This window comes from Aotus nancymaae, unplaced genomic scaffold (genome assembly GCF_030222135.1).
Source record: "Aotus nancymaae isolate 86718 unplaced genomic scaffold, 86718_ANA_hifiasm-v0.15.2.pri h1tg000019l, whole genome shotgun sequence".
In the NCBI taxonomy this organism is placed as follows: Eukaryota; Metazoa; Chordata; class Mammalia; order Primates; family Aotidae; genus Aotus; species Aotus nancymaae.
In genome coordinates, this window is record NW_026988431.1 from 60,593,416 (window position 1) to 60,612,269 (window position 18,854).

Here is an 18,854-nt window from a genome sequence, read left to right on the forward strand (position 1 = left end):
CGGGTCCTCCTTTGTGGTCCTCCTCCGGGTCTTCCTCTGTGGTCCTCCTCCAGGTCCTCCCCCCGGGTCCTCCTCTGTGGTCCTCCTCCGTGGTCCTCCCCTCCGGGTCCTCCCCTCTGGGTCCTCCTCTGTGGTCCTCCTCCGGGTCCTCCTCCAGGTCCTCCTCTGTGGTCCGCCTCCGGGTACTCCTCTGTGATCCTCCTCCGGGTCCTCCCCTCCGGATCCTCCCCTCTGGGTCCTCCTCCGGGGTCCTCCTCCGGGTCCTCCTCTGTGGTCCTCCTCCGGGTCCTCCCCTCCGGATCCTCCTCCAGGTCCTCCCCTCTGGGTCCTCCTCTGTGGTCCTCCTCCGGGGTCCTCCTCCGGGTCCTCCTGTGGTCCTCCTCCAGGTCCCCCTCCGGATCCTCCTCTGTGGTCCTCCTCCGTGGTTCTCCCCCGTGGTCCTCCCCTCCGGATCCTCCTCCGTGGTCCTCCCCTCCGGATCCTCCTCCGTGGTCCTCCCCTCCGGATCCTCCTCCAGGTCCTCCCCTCCGGATCCTCCTCCGGGTCCTCCCCTCCGGATCCTCCTCCAGATCCTCCTCTGTAGTCCTCCTCCAGGTCCTCCCCTCCGGATCCTCCTCCAGGTCCTCCCCTCTGGGTCCTCCTCCGTGGTCCTCCCCTCTGGGTCCTCCTCCGGGTCCTCCCCCGGGTCCTCCCCCGGGTCCTCCTCCGGGTCCTCCTCCGGGTCCTCCTCTGTGGTCCTCCTCCGGGTCCTCCTCTGTAGTCCTCCCCTCCGGGTCCTCCTCTGTGGTCCTCCCCTCTGGGTCCTCCTCTGTGGTCCTCCTCCGGGTCCTCCCCCGGGTCCTCCTCTGTGGTCCTCCTCCGGGGTCCTCCTCCAGGTCCTCCTCCGTGGTCCTCCTCTGTGGTCCTCCTCCAGGTCCTCCCCTCTGGGTCCTCCTCCGGGTCCTCCTCCGTGGTCCTCCCCTCCGGGTCCTCCTCCGTGGTCCTCCCCTCCGGGTCCTCCTCTGTGGTCCTCCTCTAGGTCCTCCCCTCCGGGTCCTCCTCTGTGGTCCTCCTCTGTGGTGCTCCTCCCGGTCCTCCCCTCCGGGTCCTCCTCTGTGGTCCTCCTCTGTGGTCCTCCTCCGGGTCCTCCCCTCTGGGTCCTCCTCTGTGGTCCTCCTCCGGGTCCTCCTCTGGGTCCTCCCCTCCGGGTCCTCCTCTGGGTCCTCCTCTGTGGTCCTCCTCCGTGGTCCTCCTCTGTGGTCCTCCTCCGAGTCCTCCTCCGGGTCCTCCTCTGTGGTCCTCCTCCGAGTCCTCCTCCGGGTCCTCCTCTGTGGTCCTATTCCGGGTCCTCCTCCGGGTCCTCCTCCGTGTCCTCCTCTGTGGTCCTCCTCCGGGTCCTCCTCTGTGATCCTCCTCTGGGTCCTCCTCCGTGGTCCTCCTCCGCGTCCTCCTCCTCCCTGCTTTTCTCATCTTCCAGGTGCTCCACCTGTGAGAGTCAATGATGAAATGCAAACTTGGAAGTCATCCCTTGGATGTTGCCTACTTAGCTTTTCTTTCTGCGACAGAGTCTCGATCTGGCACCCAGGCTGGAATACAGTGGCAGGATCTTAGCTCCCCACAGTCTCAACCTCCTGGGCTTAGGTGATCCTCCCACCTCTGCCTTCCAAGTTGCTGGAACTACAGGCTCCCAATACCACACCCGACTAATTTTTGTATTTTTTTGTAGAGACTGGGTTTCACCATGTTGCCCAGGCTGGTCTTGACTCCTGAGCTCAAGTGATCTACCCACCTTCGCCTCCCAAAGTGCTGAGATTACAGGTATGAGCCACGGCCCCCAGCCTGACTTGACTTTCCTTACTTTAGGAGTTATAAAGGTTAAAATCATGTGAGACAGATGATTCTATTATTTTATCCTAAAGTTACATTTCGTAAAAATGGGTCTTTATAAATATGAATCCACACGATTTCCTCATCCTCATTTTAAACCAACATTAGTTGTTTAAGCCTTTTCTGTTTTTGGCACAAGGGAGAATTCATATGGTCTTATTCATCTCGGCTTCTTTATTCAGGCACCACCACCTCTAAGACCAGTGGCATCTGTCACGTCGGCAGCTACGTTTCTGTGCCCTTGTATATCCAATCTGGAATGGAACTTTTTTGGATAGGAACAAGTTAAACTGTAGTATGTTTGAATATAGGGGAAAAAAACTTGAGTGTGGGAAGCACTTGTTTGAGTCTTTTATATGAAAATAGATTTTGTATTTTATAATTGCCTTTACACATATACACATTTATTTAAGTAGATTCATTACTTGTATACCTTAGTAAGTTATCTTATGACAGATATATGGCCATGAGAGTAATGGTTCCATCTGTCATCAAAACCGATAGCCCTCTCTCACACTGATTTTTTTATTTTTATTTTAGGCTCAGGGGTACATGTGCAGATTTGTTATATAGGTAAACTCGTATCATGGTGATTTTTTGCACAGATTATTTTGTCACTCAGGTACTAAGTCTAGTACTCAACAGTGATCTTTTCTGCTCCTCTTCCTCCTCCCACCCACCACCCTCAAGCAGACCTCAGTGTCTGTCGTTCCCTTCTTTGTGTCCATCAGTTCTCATCATTTAGCTCCCACTTATAAGTGAAAATATGCAGTATTTGGTTTTCTGTTCCCGCCGTTAGTTTGCTAAGGATGATGGCCTCCAGCTCCATCCATGTTCCTGTGAAACACATGATTGCCTTTTTTATGGCTGCCAGTATTCCATGGTATAAATGTACTGCATTTTCTTTATCCAGTCTGTCACTGATGGGCATTTGGATTGATTCCATGTTTTTACTGTTATCACACTGATTTCTTTACCTTCAGACAAAATTAATCATCAGTGATCCGTTTTTAGGCAAATTTAATTTTTTCAGTTTTCAGACTCAGTATTCCATTTTTTTCCTTCAAATTTGAGAAATTGTATAATACTACTGTATTGATAACTTCATATGTACCTTTTAGCTTTTTTCTATGTATTTGTTATATGACACGTTGCTGCATAATTTTGTAACCTGCTTTCACTTAACGTACTGTAGAAATTTATCATGACTTTTTAAAACATGTACCAAATACACAAGGCTTAAAATTTAACAAGTGAAGATAGAGTGAAAACTATGAAAATGAAGTCTTCCTCCTGTCCTGAGAAACAATTTTTAAATGGCTGCATATCATAAAGATTACCATATCTAGGGTGAGTGACCCTAATCCAAAGATCTGAAATGTTCCAAAATCCAAAACTTTTTGAGCACTGCCATGATGCTCAAATGGAAGTGATTTTGGATTTTGGATTTTTGGATTAGGGATGCATTTAAAATCCAAAATGCTTCTGGTCCCAAGCATTTCTGATAAGGGATACTCAACCTGTGTTTTCTTTCTTTTTTTGAGGTAGGGTCTTGCTCTGTCACGCAGGCTGCAGTTCAGTGGCGCAATCACGGCTCCCTGCAGCCTTGACCTACCAGGCTCAGGCACTCCTCCCACCTCAGCCTCTCGAGTGGCTGGAACCACAGGTGTGCATCACCATGCAGCCTTGACCTACCAGGCTCAGGCAGTCCTCCCACCTCAGCCTCTCGAGTGGCTGGAACCACGGGTGTGCATCACCATGCAGCCTTGACCTACCAGGCTCAGGCAGTCCTCCCACCTCAGCTCTCGAGTGGCTGGAACCACAGGTGCGCATTACCATGCCCAGGTAGTTTTTTTCTTTTTGGCAGAGGCAGCCCCTGTGTGGCTCAGGCTGGTCTCCAACTCCTGGTCTCAAGCCATCCTCCTGCCTTGGCCTCCGAAAGTGTTGGGATTTCAGGCAAGAGCCACCACGCCCAGCCAACCTGTGGTGTTCTGAACCCATCTCCAGTTGTTGACATTTGTGGTTGGGTTTGTTGTCTTGTCATTTTTGAGTTTTGTTGTTGTTGTTGTTATTTATAAATATTGTGATTGAACAGTATTATAAGTTTGGGTCAACTCAGTTTAAGCATGTGTTTCCTGGATCTCCTTCCTTTCCTGATTTCTCCTTCTCTGACTTCTTTCATCATAATCTCGTTTTCCTGCTTTCAAATACATTTATCACTGAAGCCTCGACTCCTGTTCCTTTGCCTTTACCTACCGCTTCCTGATGTTCTCATGTCTCCAGACTCAGCCCCTATTCCTTCCCTGTATTCTCCTGTCTCTCCACATGCCATACCTGAAAGACCATATCCAGAAGATAAACCCTTTTCTTTCCTTTACCTATGCTCCCATTATTTTCAGCTGAAACTACCTGTTTTCAGAGCTTCAGGGAAAGATTTAATCTGAAGGATTCTGCAACTAAAAAGCTTTGAAATTGTGTTAAGAAGCCCCGTAAGCATAGCCTCTAAATGGACAAAAAAGGGAACTGGGGTCATGTCGTCTGGAGTCAGAGTGAGGCGGGGTTAAAAGCTTTCTGTGGTGGTTCTGCACGCTGCTACCAAGCTTCTATTTTAAGCATCAGTTCTGGCTGTGGTAGATAAAACCATTTCTCTCCCTATAAGTTGTTAAAACCTGTACTTATATATAGTAGTAAGTAATTTATATGTAACATTTTGGTTTAAAAATCTGAGTTCTAGACTATCTGGGTCTCAAAAAAATGACCAAAGTATACACATTGATTCTTCTTATGTTCCGTATTCTGTAAGTATTATGAGACATATAACTCCTATTCATATATTTAACCACTTGGGGAAATGACTGAATTAGAATTTTTAGAATAGCGGTGCCTGCTTTGTAAAGTTTCAAAATAGATTAGATTAAGGTTTTCATTTTTTTTTTTTTTTTTTGCAGGGATGGAAAATAAAGGAAGTGGTGTTTTATGTGTATTTCAGCAGGTCTTCTTGAAACTCAACTGAAAATATGACTGCTCTCTCTTCAGAGAACTGCTCCTTTCAGCACCAGTTACGTCAAACAAACCAGCCCCTAGATGTTAACTGTCTGCTATTCTTGATCATACTTGGGAAAATATTATTAAATATTCTCACGCTAGTAATGAGAAGAAAAAACACCTGTCAAAATTTTATGGAATATTTCTGCATTTCACTAGCATTCGTTGACCTTTTACTTTTGGTAAACATTTCCATTTTATTGTATTTCAGGGATTTCGTACTTTTAAGCATTAGATTTACTAAATACCACATCTGCCTATTTACTGAAATTATTTCCTTAACTTACGGCTTTTTGCATTATCCAGTTTTCCTGATAGCTTGTATAGATTATTGCCTGAAGTTCTCTAAAACAACCAAGCTTTCATTTAAGTGTCAAAAATTGTTTTATTTCTTTACAGTAATTTTAATTTGGATTTCAGTGCTTGCTTATGTTTTGGGAGACCCAGCCATCTACCAAAGCCTGAAGCCGCAGAATGCTTATTCTCATCGCTGTCCTTTCTATGTCAGCGTTCAGAGTTACTGGGTATCATTTTTCATGGTGATGATTTTATTTGTAGCTTTCATAACCTCTTGGGAAGAAGTTACTACTTTGATACAGGCGGTTAAGATAACTTCCTACATGAATGAAACTATCTTATATTTTCCTTTTTCATCCCACTCCAGTTATACTGTGGGATATAAAAAAATATTCTTATCCAAGCTCACTGTCTGTTTTCTCGGTACCTGGTTACCATTTGTACTACTTCAGGTAATCATTCTTCTGTTTAAAGCACAGATTCCAGCATATATTGAGATGAATATTCCCTGGCTGTACTTTGTCAACAGTTTTCTCATTGCTACAGTGTATTGGTTTAATTGTCACAGACTTAATTTAAGAGACATCGAGTTACCTTTGGATCCATTTGTCGACTGGAAGTGCTGCTTCATTCCACTTACAATTCCTAATTTTGAGCAAACTGAAAAACCTCTATCAATAGTGACCTGTTAATATTATGAAGTAAAAGTTACCACTATAATAAGGTCATAATTTTACAAACAGAAAGAACTCAGGACATATTAAAAAATAAACTGAACTAAAGCTTTGCCCCTTTGATACCTTTTCAGAATGTGTTTTTGGGGCTTTGATGCTATTTATTAAATAGTGTTTTATTTTAAAAACAAAAGAATTCCAAGAAGTTTTTATACTTATTAAGGGACACTATATTAATTTGTTATTAATTAACACGAAAAGTGAAATGAGTTAACATTTGGCCATACTCTTGTTTGTTTGTGTTACCCCAAAAAACTACTGAATGTAAATCTGAGATTTCACTGACCACTTTAAGGTATCAACCTAAATAAACGTTTTTATTAAATGTTCAAATGACAGCAAGAAAATAAAAACTATTCTTAAAATGATTTGGTATAAAGTTCAATGTAAGAGGAAGATTAGCTCATTTTAAATTTAGCTGATTATTTTAAAGTGTATCTCTCTTCCTAATGCAAACGTTCCTAGAAGGAGAGAGTTTTGGTTGCTCACCTTACGGAACCGGGAGTAGTGGCTAGGTCTCTTCCATGACTCAGCAGATTCATTTTCATATTATAACTTACATATCACATAGTTGCATGTCACATCATAATCGCATTGCAATGTATCACACGTAAAAGCAGACATTCCTCGGCACTACTGACAGACATTTGGGGCTGGTTAATTTTCTGTTGCCGGGCAGTTTAGCAGCATCCCTGCCCTCCGCCCACTAGAAACAATCAATCAAAAATGTCTTCAGACGTGGCCAGACCTGCCCCGGCGGATGGGCGGAGTTGCTTCATTAGAGTAAAACAATATGGCTGGCAGAATAATCGTTACTTTAGGAATTAAGCTATACAGATATTTTTATCACCATTTATAAATACTGTATTACATAAATCTAAACCTAGCTTTTCCTAAATTTGTTTTTTTTTTTTATATTTACGGAAAGATATATTTTTAACAAGACTCACAGACTAATATGTACATGTTTACATGTCATAACAATACTTACCCTTACATATCACGCAAATTCATGCAAATATATTTTTTGGTGTCATTTTTAAAATGCTCATTGTGATCCACAAAATTGAGTTCATGATCCACAAATAGTTTCTTTCCATTATTTGAAAAAATGTCCTATAACAAGTGCTATGGAACACGAATAATAGCAAAAAGATTTAGGCAATGTTTCCTGCGTGCCAGGTACTGTCTTAAGTGTTCTATATGCAGCAACTGATTTGATCCACACAGCAACTCTGACAGGTACTGTTACCATCCACTTCTTACAGATGAGGAAATTTAAACATCGAAATTAAGAAACTCACTATCATACAACTAGACATTGGGGAAGCTGGGATGCAAACCCAGAATTCTGGTCCAGAGTTCTCGCTCTTTGCCACTATATTACACTGCCTTTCATTGGTGCCACTGACTGTTCTCAAAAGAATAGGTTGTTTCTTAATTATTATTTTTCACTTGAAAATATCCAATGTCCATGAACATGTTAAGGCTTTATAGGGCTATAATGAATACATCTTTTTAATTAGCTCTACCCATCTATAAAGACAAGTTGAAATGCTGCTGGACAGTCAGTCAGGAATTCTTCGAGTAGCCGGTAATACAAACTCACCCTGAGCCATTCTAAGAACAAGCTGGATACTGGAAACAACTTGGTAAACTACCAGCAGAATCTGAGTTGTCGGTTTCCATTTTGTGTGTCCACAAAGTGGGTGTTCTGGCTGCCAGCATCTCAGGGCTTTTATAATTCCAACTTAAAGCATCTCCTAACTTCAAATATACAGTCCCAGGGAATGACTGTCCAACCTGACTTCAGTCATACGTCCACCTCTCTATGATCAGGGTCTGTTAACAGAAGACACGGCAAGGAAGAGAAATAACCACTATAATGGCTGGTACACTGTTAAAAAATACTTAGAGAAAACAAGAATAAAAATGACATTATTCTATAAAAAGCAAATGAGAGACAAAGTTTAGGATAAGTAACCCTATGTTTGAGGGAACGTCGGTGTGTTTAAACAGTTTAGAACATTTAAACCCGGCCCTCTTTCCTTCTTTGACTTTCTCCTCTAAATATATTGCCTTCTAGTTGTTGGCCAAATATGGGACTGAAATATGTTTAAATATATTGAACTTAGTAAAGACTTATACTCTGCAGATTTTAAAACCATTTCAAATCTCACTGAGCTTTTGTTTACACAGAGGATTCCCCATGTCTCATAAGCTTAAAGAAAAAAAATTATTGAATAGACCAGCCAAATGGAAGAGGCTTTTATTTGTAAAGAAATGAGCTTACAACTGGTCTACAATATATTATTGTAATATAAACAATATAAATAAATGATCCTGTAGGCCCACTAATCTTCCATCCAGACCCACATGAAGCAATGTTAACAACAATATTCTATATGAAAATGTGCAGGTAACAAAGGTGCAATTACAAGCAAGTTAAGCAGCAGAGTATAAGGTGCTTTAATTTAATAGTTAATGTTGCCATCAACAAACATTTAAATGCTCAATTTACCTCACTGAATACAGACACAACAAATATGAAAATCTAAATTCATACACATGCTACTTAATATGAAAGTGCTTTCTCTTTTTTAAAAAAATACACCAAATGGACACTTTTTACATAGATCAAATGTGCTCTTACAATGCAAAATTAACCTTCATTTTCAGGTTGTACATTTTAAAACTGTAGCTATCAACACCAATCTAGGAACTCTAATCCTAAGAGTGCTAAAAACGATTCCATTTCTTGTAAGGAGGATTCTAATACAATATCCAATGTAGAGAATACATCTATATATAATCTTAACATCTGTTTTCTGTAAAGATAAAAAATGTTTTCTTTCCCCTTGGTGATCTTTGTTCATCCTGGGTGGATCATCTTTTGAGGTTTTAATAATATGAAAGTTCTATTTAAGAACAATGGGAGGAACCAAAAGGAGGAATTTAAAAAATTGGTTAACACGTGCTTGAAGTATCCAAAACACACCAGTTTATCACAACAATTGGTCTTTATTAAAATTAACAAAATTTTAATAAAAAGACAAAAAAGTACTAATTTAATAGAGGCTTGAAATGCCTGCCACCACTGTCAGTATCCACCTATCCAACCTTTACTACAAGCATAATCCTGACTTTGAGGATAATTTTTGGAACTTATTTTGACTTTTTCCCCTATAGGAAAAACAAAGACTGGCCAATATGATGAAACCCCATCTCTACTAAAAACTACAAAAACTTAGCCAGGCGTGGTGGCGTGCACTTGTAATCTCAGCTACTCAGGAGGCTGAGGTGGGAGAATCGCTTGAACCCGGGAGGCGGAGGTTGCAGTGAGCACTCCCAACCGCCGCGCTCCAGCCTGGGTGACAGAGCGAGACTCCATCTCAAAACAAAAACTGCAAAAATGATTAACAGACTTTTTAATAGATATTTTCATTCTGTATCCTTATGGAGAATGTTAGTATCAACTGGTGTTAATAGGTAAAGCTGTGTCAACAGGAATTACAATGTGGTTCACAGCATCCCAGAGTGACAAGGAATGGACCTTAGCTCAATAAATGATTCTCCCACTCAGTATTTACCCCCAGATAGAACCAATGCGAGCCCGGAACTGTTTCATGTTTGCCAGTTCTGCGTTGTGAAGCGTGCCCTCTTACTACATGATATATGTGCTTGCTAGAATATTACTTGTTCTTACGTATCTTTAACAGGTGGATATTTGTAACAGCTTAAAATAGTTAACTTTTATTTAGTGTAATCTTTCTTAATTTAAAAACAAAATATAAATGAACATGTCTGTTCCAGTGATCTACTTTGAGATTTTTTAGTTTTAGAAAGTTGCTACACTGTCAGACGGGCGCGGTGGCTCACGCCTGTAATCCCAGCAATTTCCGGGGCTGAAGCAGGTGAACCAGTTGAGGTCAGGAGTTCAAGACCAGCCTGGCCAACATGGTGAAACCCTGTCTCTACTAAAAATACAAAAATTAGCCAGGTGTGGTGGTGGATACCTGTAATCCCAGTTACTCAGGAGGCTGAGGCAAGAGAATCACTTGAACCTGGGAGGCAGAGGTTGCAGTGAGCCGAGATTGCACCACTGCACTCCAGCCTGTGTGACAGAGCAAAAAAAAAAAAGCTGTAGTTAAAAATGTACAATATCAACACTAGCTTTTTTTTGTTCTGCCACATGCCTTGTGTAGCAACAATTCTGGAACAGATTCAAGTGTCAAAATAATGCCATGAAATATGGGCTGTCACCACAGTCTCAACATGTGAGTCCTTAATGTTAAGTCTCCTTAATTTTGTAACTTAATCAGGTACAGGGCCAACTGGTGTTTAGCATGTGAACTGTGTTATAAAAATTTGATATGATTCACTCAGACCTCTTAGATATCATCTAGCCTAACCCTTTACCCAATGCATAAAAATATTCCCTCCCAGTTCCAAGTTTATTAAGATTCCCTCGCAGTATGTTAAGTAGTAATGATTATGTCCATATTTATTTAAGCCACAATGAATTTTTTGGGGAAAATATTACTTATTACTCATTCCTCAAGTCACGTATACCACACACTACACATATAAGTGTTCAAATGTTTGCTAAATGAATATAAATACTTGAATGACAATATTCCTATGTGTTCATATATTCAGTAGCTAACCAGTAAGGAGAATTTAGGAAACTGTCCTCATTTGCTTGTTACGTATGAATTTTCTACTTTAATTCTTAGGAGAACAAAGACTCTAGGTGACCCAAGATATAGATGCTTATTAAGTATAAAATAAACCCTTAAAAAGGGAAAGAGAATGAAGTAAGAGCAACCCCATCACATGGCCTAGAATCATAGTTTTAGAGCTGGGTACCTTAAAGAGGAATTAAACCCAAATCAGCATTTGAATAGTACAGGCACCATATGGTGTATGTATCTGGAAGCTGTTGAAAACGCTGAGTAACTAACTGCTCAACACGTCACCCAGAGCTGACCCACTGAAATAAAACCCCAGTCACCAAACCTGTGTGCTGTACCCTCACTCATCATCTTAATTCATCTACTATTTACTACTGAAGTAGATTATTTACTGATTATTTAATACTACCCAAAACAAAAAATACTTTTAAGAGAAGCATTTTAAAGATTTAAACACTAGATACTTCTGGTTTGCTTGAGGCAAGACTAAAAAATTCTAAAACAGGTTGATGTTTAACTTCACTAATGATGAGATGCCTCACCACTCTCTCATAAACACCAACTTTTTCACCACCATCAGTTAAAGCTCCACAAAGCATGGATTTCACACTGATAATATTCCATGAAATGTAACTTTTAGGCCAATAAATGATGGTGACTATCAATCCTTAAGATGACTACTGGAGTATATTTAAACAGGTGCTCTAAAAGTACTTGTTACCTTACTCTTTAACGCCTTGCCATGTTAGTGTAACAGTGTTTTAAAATTATACTGGTTTTTCTCAAATTAAAATTCATTCCCTACTCTGCTTCTTTTAAACAACACGTTTTGTTTTCTTTCTATGGATTCTTACTGAACACCACCAGTATCACTGAGGACTAGTACTTGTAAAAAGCAGTAGAAAAAAATATTTTCCAAAAGTATAAAGCTAGCTAGAACCTCATTACGTTGTACCTGTTAACATTTCAGATTAAAATTGTCATCTCTAAATAAAATTAAATGTCAACAAACTATAAAAGGGAAAAAATAAAACACCTGTGGAAAACATTTCCCAAAAGTTCCCATAAACATGACACTTGGAAGGGGTCTGTGCGTGTGTCTGAGCAGAACGGAGGAGTGTGCATTAGAAAAGCTGGTCTTCAGAGCTGAAAAGGAGGGCAGGGATTCCCCTTTCACGTGTGTTTTCTAAATTGAAAGTTTAGAAAAATCCATATTCTCTGGAATGTGATAGTAATAATTATATTTGTATTAATGCTTTATGACTTTCCAAAAAAGGTTTTCTCATAGTACAATTTTAAAATGGATTAGGTTCTAAAAACTAACATGTAAAACTTTGAAAATTCTTAAAAATTTAGGAAATTCTTTTTCCAAATAAGGTAATCTAAACTGTTTTTATTTGAAGAAAGCTTATATAACTGCTGTGAACAAAACTATATAAGGACACATTTTATGAATTTCTAACAAAAGAGGACCTATCTTCCCAAAGATTTTTTTTTTTTTTTTGAGATGGAGTCTCCCTCTGTCATCCAGGCTGGAGTGCAGTGGCGTGATCTTGGCTCACTGCAACCTCCGTCATCTGGGTTCAAGCAATTCTCCTGTCTCAGCCTCCCAAGTAGCTAGGACTACAGATGCATGCCACCACACCCAGCTAAATTTTGTATTTTTAGTAGAGATGGGGTTTCACTATATTGGTCAGGCTGGTCTCAAACTCCTGACCTCAGATGATCCACCTGCCTCGGCCTCCCAAAGTGCTGTGATTACAGGTGTGAGCCACCACATGCTGCCCCAAATAATTTTTTTTAAAGATATAGAGCATAACATGTTGAAATTAAATGTTAGTAAGACTGCTATTTACTTTTCCTAATACTGTATTTGTGCTTATCTAAATTAGATCACAATCTTTGAGATGAAATAAAAATGCTCTAAGTAGATTTATAAAATACAAATATTGATGAATGTGGGTACAGAGTTCATGATCCTCACTGCTGTGCACCAAAGAAGCAGAGGTAGGCTTGTGTTTACTGAAATCCAGACTAGGAAAATGAAACCTATAGCTCTTAATTTTCCCAATTCTTAGACTGAGACACAACCTAACAAATAAAATACTACCTTAAAATGCCTCTCCATAACAAGCTACAGAGGTGATTCAACTGTGGTATCTGAAAATGGAAACTCTGTCATTCTGGCATCTCAATTATAACAACCTTTGAATTTTTGACAAATATTCTCCAACTATAATAAAAGGTTGCCACCTTTTTCAGAAATCAAAAATCACTAACTCATATATCACTGTAGCTATTAATATCCATGCTCCTAAGTATGGAGACAGTGGGTATAGAGAGTGAAAGAATGAGTCTGATTTCTTGACATACAAAAACTATAACCTACGTATTGCTCTAACTGGCATCTAACAACTAAAATGTATTATTTTGAACTGTGGATGAAAGCCGTATCTATCCTAAATAACCTCCATCTTCTTGGGTCTGGAATGCTTTGTTCCTCCCACTTGTGTCCTCCTCTATTTCCCTATACTTCCCTCTAGAAAACCTTCCTCAGGGCCCCGCTTTACATATGTGGCACACAAGAAACAGATCGAGCAAACATTTTGCACAGATGGGCCAGCTTCCACTGCCCAGAGGCTGCTCTGGAACATGACTGTCAGGCACCAGAAAGTCCTGCCCCAGCTACCTCTCTTCCTAAAGTTAGCCCCAATACAAAATCCTCTCTAAGGATTTTGAGACAAAGATCTCTCAATAAGTTTTTATGCAGTTTTCTTGGAGCTAGAGGCTTCAGAGAGGTAGTGAGATGAGGCCCTTTCATGCCATTAGCTAATGCTCAATGCCCGTAGGCTGCATGTGTTCCTGCAATTCAACCAAGGTAAGAATCTTTAAACCGCAAACTATAATCAGGCTGTTCTGGTTGAAAATATATCTTTAAAACATTTTAACATTGTGTCCAGTCAGTTTCATCCACTGGATATGGCTGTGAGGTCAGCATCATTCACATACATCTATAATAGTGTATTCTTTCAAAAACTGTTTATACGCACTTAATATAGTCATACAGCCTAAGACTACATTTCCTCCCTACCAGACTTGTGCCATCGTGTTACCAAAAGCCTGAAGACGTGCATAATGTAGAAAAGACATTTAACTGAACAAGTCCGTGGGAGACGGCACTGTAACACAGTTCAATTCAATCTAAGACGTATTTGTGAAGAGGTGTCTCATTATAATTTTATACTTGATCAATGAAGATAAGCTATGTCAAAAATTACTCAAAGGCATAGTCACAATAATACTATATGTTAAACTATGTTTCATACAGTTCTAAGAATTTTGATACACCAGGAAACAAAAATCAACAGTGGGTTACCTAATAAAAGGAAATTATTTCTAAGTAAAACATGAATATTCACTTCGAAAGTGCAGAAATGTGCTCGGTATTGAAGTGGGCTAAGCTAACGAGGATGACGGCAGCCGCCTCTGACTCCTCCCGTTCTCAGGCTTTTGCATCACCATTTCCTTCCTCCCATTCCACCCTGTCTACTCCTGGGTGACTGCTCTTAACACCCCAGCTTTTAAAAAAGTTCTGTTTAGAGCATTCAACAGCAAAATAACAGTACCATCAGGGAAATAATAATATGCTAATTAAAAAGTGACAGGTTTTGAGACAACACTCTATCTCATATTATACAGACTATTCAAAGCTGCATAGCTGTGTCTTACACATGCCTACACAAGGCTTGATGAATATTAATGTCATATAAAAAATAATTTTTACAAACCAGCTCTCTTAGTTGTTTAACTTCCCTAGGAACACAAGGCTTAAAGCAAAATTTCAAACTTAATGGTTTTTTATCCCAATGGGACAGAGTGCAACACTTTAAGGAAGTCAGAAAATGCAAACTTAGGTAGCAGAAGTAGGAAGAACCTCCATGTTCCCTTTCTGTTTGTCATTCTCTCTCCCCAGTCAAAATCCTAAAACTATTAGTAGTAATATGAAAGGATATGAAAACAATTATATTCTCCCCAACTATATACTGTGCTTTAAAAACTCAGGAGAGAGGTGGATGCTCAGTGTTGCCTATATGCCCATTAAATATAACTGAAGCTTTGAAATTAAGATGATTAAATCATCTTGGAAGAAATAGCTGTGCTGACGGGAGAACTACCAAGTGACAGCAAATAAGCCATTTTTAAATAAAAACTCACTTGAAAAAAGTAAGTGCATTCTCTGGCTATGTTCTGATGAGGACAACAAGAGATCTGGACTAAATTTAAGATTATAAGGTATTCTCCAATAGAAACCCCTCTCGTAAGCCTCTCCTGAAGACTTACAGCAGTGGTAGGCACGGGGGCTTTCAGTAAGTACAGAATGGCTGATGTTATGGGAGAGAGTAAATAAAAGGACAGCCTACGACACAGTTCGCAATTGATGCCTTAAAGGCCATAGGTAATATGGGAGGTAATCATTCCTGCTGGAGGAGTGTATCCCCAAATAATAAATGCTGTATTAATTGTGGCTAATCTATGAGAGGTTTTAATTCCAGGCAAGATTTCCATTGCGCCTCCCTCCCTCGTACTGGGGGCTGTCACTTACTAATGCTTAGCCTGTATTTGTGTTCTGAAATTGCAGGAAGAGGGGAAAAGTCAAGCATATGACAATTCTGTCATGATGATAAACTGCTAATAAATGAAAACTGATTATAGAGTACCTCGCTTTCCTTGAAACTTTAATCCAATGATTAAAAATGTGATATAAAGAAATATGTAACACAGACTACAAGCTACTGTAGGTCTGGAACATGAGCCTTATATTACACATTCTAATCCTACATGTAACTACCAGTAAACATCTTTTTTTAAAACATTACTACACAAAGAATTCCACAAAGCGTACATTCAAACAAGAGGCATCTAAAGATTAAAAAAATTACCCGCTGTATTTTTTGTATAAAAATAATCAACATTCTCTAATGTACACAAAGCCAAAAGATAAATATATCTGTGATGTCTTCAGTGACATCTTTAGTCTTCTACTAGCTGAACAGAATCTTTCTGAAAAGAGCAATGAAAATGACTGAAACTCATGGACTGTTTTTTTCCCCTACTTACTCAACTTCTGCCAAATATCTGTGTATGTTCTTTCAATTACTAAAATATCTCAATCATGGTAATAGAAGAAAAGATTAAAACAAAACATTCATCATCTGAAATAAAATTTTTGATGTCCAGGACTATAAAGCTTTCAGGGCTTCCACAATTTTGTTTTAGTGTCATAATTCTCTAGAACACTGTTCAGTAAAAGGTTTTGCTTTAAATTGCTTTCCTCAAACATGTACATACAAACTTTGATCATTCAAGAGAAATCACTTGGTAAGTGCTTTGCAGGAAGCATGCAAAGGTTTGGTAAAGGAAGTAGGAATGTGCATTCTAGCTAGTCCCAGCATGTCCAACATTAGAAAAAAATCCAAAGAGCAATCACATATCTACTAAAAACTATTTTCTTTCCAGAAAAGGCTGTACACTGCTTCATAGGTATAATCATATTATGCCTTCATCAGTGCAGAGGAGCACAGAGGTATGAAAGATAATCAGAATGAATTAGTACTTTCTGAGAGTTAAATTATTTGTATGTCAGTCCTTATTTTATAGGCCAATTTGTAGATCTTTTTTTCTTTTTCTAGCATGATTAAACTAGAAAAAATAATTCAACAGAATATTAATGTTATCTGAATAACACTTCCATCATATATGTTTGCTATGCTCCATTTTCAAACAAATATCCCTTTGGGTGAAAACAGTTTTTATCACTCCTTCTATATCAGAGTTTCTCAACCTTGGCACTACTGACATTTTTGAACCAATAATTCTTTGTAGTGGAGGTGTGCTGTCCTGTGCATTATAAAATATGTAGAAACATCTCTGGCTTCTACCTCCTAGATACCAGTAGTATCTAGAACCCTCCCCTGAATGCCCCCTCAAGCTGTGACAACCAAAATGTCTCTAGACTTGCCAGATGTCCCCTGGCGATCAAAACTGACCTCTATTGAAAACCACTGCTCTAAATGTACAAAAACTGAGAGGAAAACTTTCTCAGTCAAACCAAATTCTTGGTCAAGTTTGGAATAGAAACTATTTTCACTTCCAGATCAGTATTGTTCACACTAGAATACAATTCCTTTTTTATAGATAAAGCATATGTCTAAAAGACATGCTTTTTAAAGTGTACACTGATTTCATTGCATATGATTTTGTCACTGGACTATTAAATTATGCCATAACATACCTCTCATGACAACCTTTAGAAAACTAATAGGTTTGAAAAAATGTATAAGAAAACCAAATCAAAACAGGAGAAATGTAAATCATTAAATTGCTTTTAAAAGGATTCTTTATATTAATGATAAACATCACCTTTAAAAAAATTATCTAGTATAACACATTTCTTTGAAAAATATCATGGCCCTCTATAACAAGAAGTCTTTCAATGTTTCATGTAACCTGTAAAATTAACTTTACCAATGGTTAATTATGAAAATGCACAATGAATTATTATACCTGTAGAAGAAATGTCAGTATTTGATGCAGAGGTCCCAATGTGCTCGACTATCCACCACAATAAGTGTCATACTCTAGACCAAGTTAGGCCTTTACCTTACAAGTTTGTATGAGAAGAGTAAAACTGCTGTTTTATCAAGGCTTCATGTTCCTGTTAAGATTCCTTCAGAGAGTTGATGCGTGCACAGATCTTCAGGGCTGGGCCTAGCTTGATATTCATTGCACTCATGAGATGGTCTTCTTTTAGTAAGAGAAGGGCCTGTCCATCAATCTCCTGTGCTCTGAATTCATCTGCAATATCCTGGCAGCCTAAAATTTGACCAGAGGAAGCAAGTTAGAATTAAATATACAACAATTGGACATTACTCCTAACAGTCACAGTTATGCTCTCACTGGGTCTGAGAATCTGAAATACAGGCTGAGAAACAAATGAAATTTATTTATGGTAGTCTTGAGTTCACTCTTGAAGAATAGGGTATTTGCATTCTGAAAATAAGAATTAATTCAAAATCCATGTAAAGCAATTTGCATGGAAATTCTTGCTCTAAAATAATGTTATAAAAATAATTCATAAGAGGTAAAAATGTACAAAGTCTAGACGTAATACTTCCTTCACAAAAAGGACTATGTTGTTACCTCAAAGCATGCCAGTTTGGGTTAACTAGTTATACCTCATAAACTTATCTCTGTATAATATTTCCTTCACATATAGGTAAAGAGGAAACAGAAATATAATGTTTTGTCATTTAAATAACAATCTAGAAAGACTTTCTCGAGTGAGTACTACTTTCATTATCGTTTGTGCCTTATCCTAATTTATGACCTTCACTTGCCAAGTACATTTAAAATTTTTCATTGTTCACTCAGGATAGATCAAATCTCTCAAGATTGTATTACCAATCTATTGCAATGCTGCTGAAATCTATTACACTGCTTGACTTGTAACTTCTACTTCAAATCTTAGTATTACTGGGCTTGTCTCCATTTTTGTTAAGAAACAATTCTCATTGAAATTATGAGCCTGCTGGTGAATTTCCCGCCACATAACCAATATTTTAGCTCTCAGTCTAAACCAGGTGCTTTAGCAGGTAACAAGGCTAGTATCTACCTGAAACTCAAATGTTTTTACTGTCTACCAAATTTTCACATCCAGATTACTCAATAAAGTTACCCACGAAGGGTAAAGAAACCAACAGGAAAGGTAATGAATTAAAGTAGCTGAGACAGGAGAAAATAAAAAAATACAGCAGCTTTCTTGAGAGACAGTAAAACTGTAAGATGAATTTAAGAATACACATAAAAACTGAAAGCTTAAGTTTTTCTATTTTATTCAAATTAGCATTCTAAGGGAAAACACAAAGAAAAAGATAATGAAAATGAAAATAGTTACATTACACTTTTGGAGGCCGCAATTTTGCTAGTACTATTGTACTTTCTACCTGCAAATGTATCATCCTCTTGTATGTAAGATAATGATGTCTCTCTTATAATCCCAGCACAAAGCACAAAGCATTATAGGTACTGAATACATAGTATTTGTCAATAAGGACTGAACTGGTGAATACACAACACACAAAACTATCATCTGCTACAGAAGAGCTATCTGTAAGAGTAATACAAACATTTTTTCCTGTGTACAGCTGTGTGGCCAGTT

At 39.0% G+C, this 18,854-nt stretch overlaps 2 protein-coding genes across 18 annotated transcripts in view; one reads left to right on the top strand and one right to left on the bottom strand.

Moving 5' to 3' along the window:
• The window catches only part of GPR160 (G protein-coupled receptor 160), a 40,785-nt gene extending 34,475 nt beyond the window's left edge, over window positions 1-6,310 (top strand). For 3 of the 6 annotated variants that reach the window (XM_012470984.3, XM_012470985.3, XM_012470983.3), the window contains exon 3: window positions 4,815-6,310. In XM_012470984.3, coding sequence (XP_012326407.1) covers window positions 4,884-5,900 — 1,017 coding nt within the window. In that variant the 5' untranslated portion in view covers window positions 4,815-4,883 and the 3' untranslated portion in view covers window positions 5,901-6,310. Of the gene's footprint in view, window positions 1-1,705; window positions 1,798-1,828; window positions 3,217-3,414; window positions 3,692-4,814 lie in introns of those variants that run through there. The other 3 variants (XM_064378912.1, XM_064378913.1, XM_064378911.1) reach the window with 3 other exon arrangements.
• The window catches only part of PHC3 (polyhomeotic homolog 3), a 95,686-nt gene continuing 82,540 nt past the window's right edge, over window positions 5,709-18,854 (bottom strand). For 9 of the 12 annotated variants that reach the window (XM_064378902.1, XM_064378908.1, XM_064378907.1 and 6 more), the window contains one exon: window positions 5,709-17,509. In XM_064378902.1, coding sequence (XP_064234972.1) covers window positions 17,355-17,509 — 155 coding nt within the window. In that variant the 3' untranslated portion in view covers window positions 5,709-17,354. The remainder of the gene's footprint in view (window positions 17,510-18,854) is intronic. The other 3 variants (XR_010343495.1, XR_010343496.1, XR_010343497.1) reach the window with 3 other exon arrangements.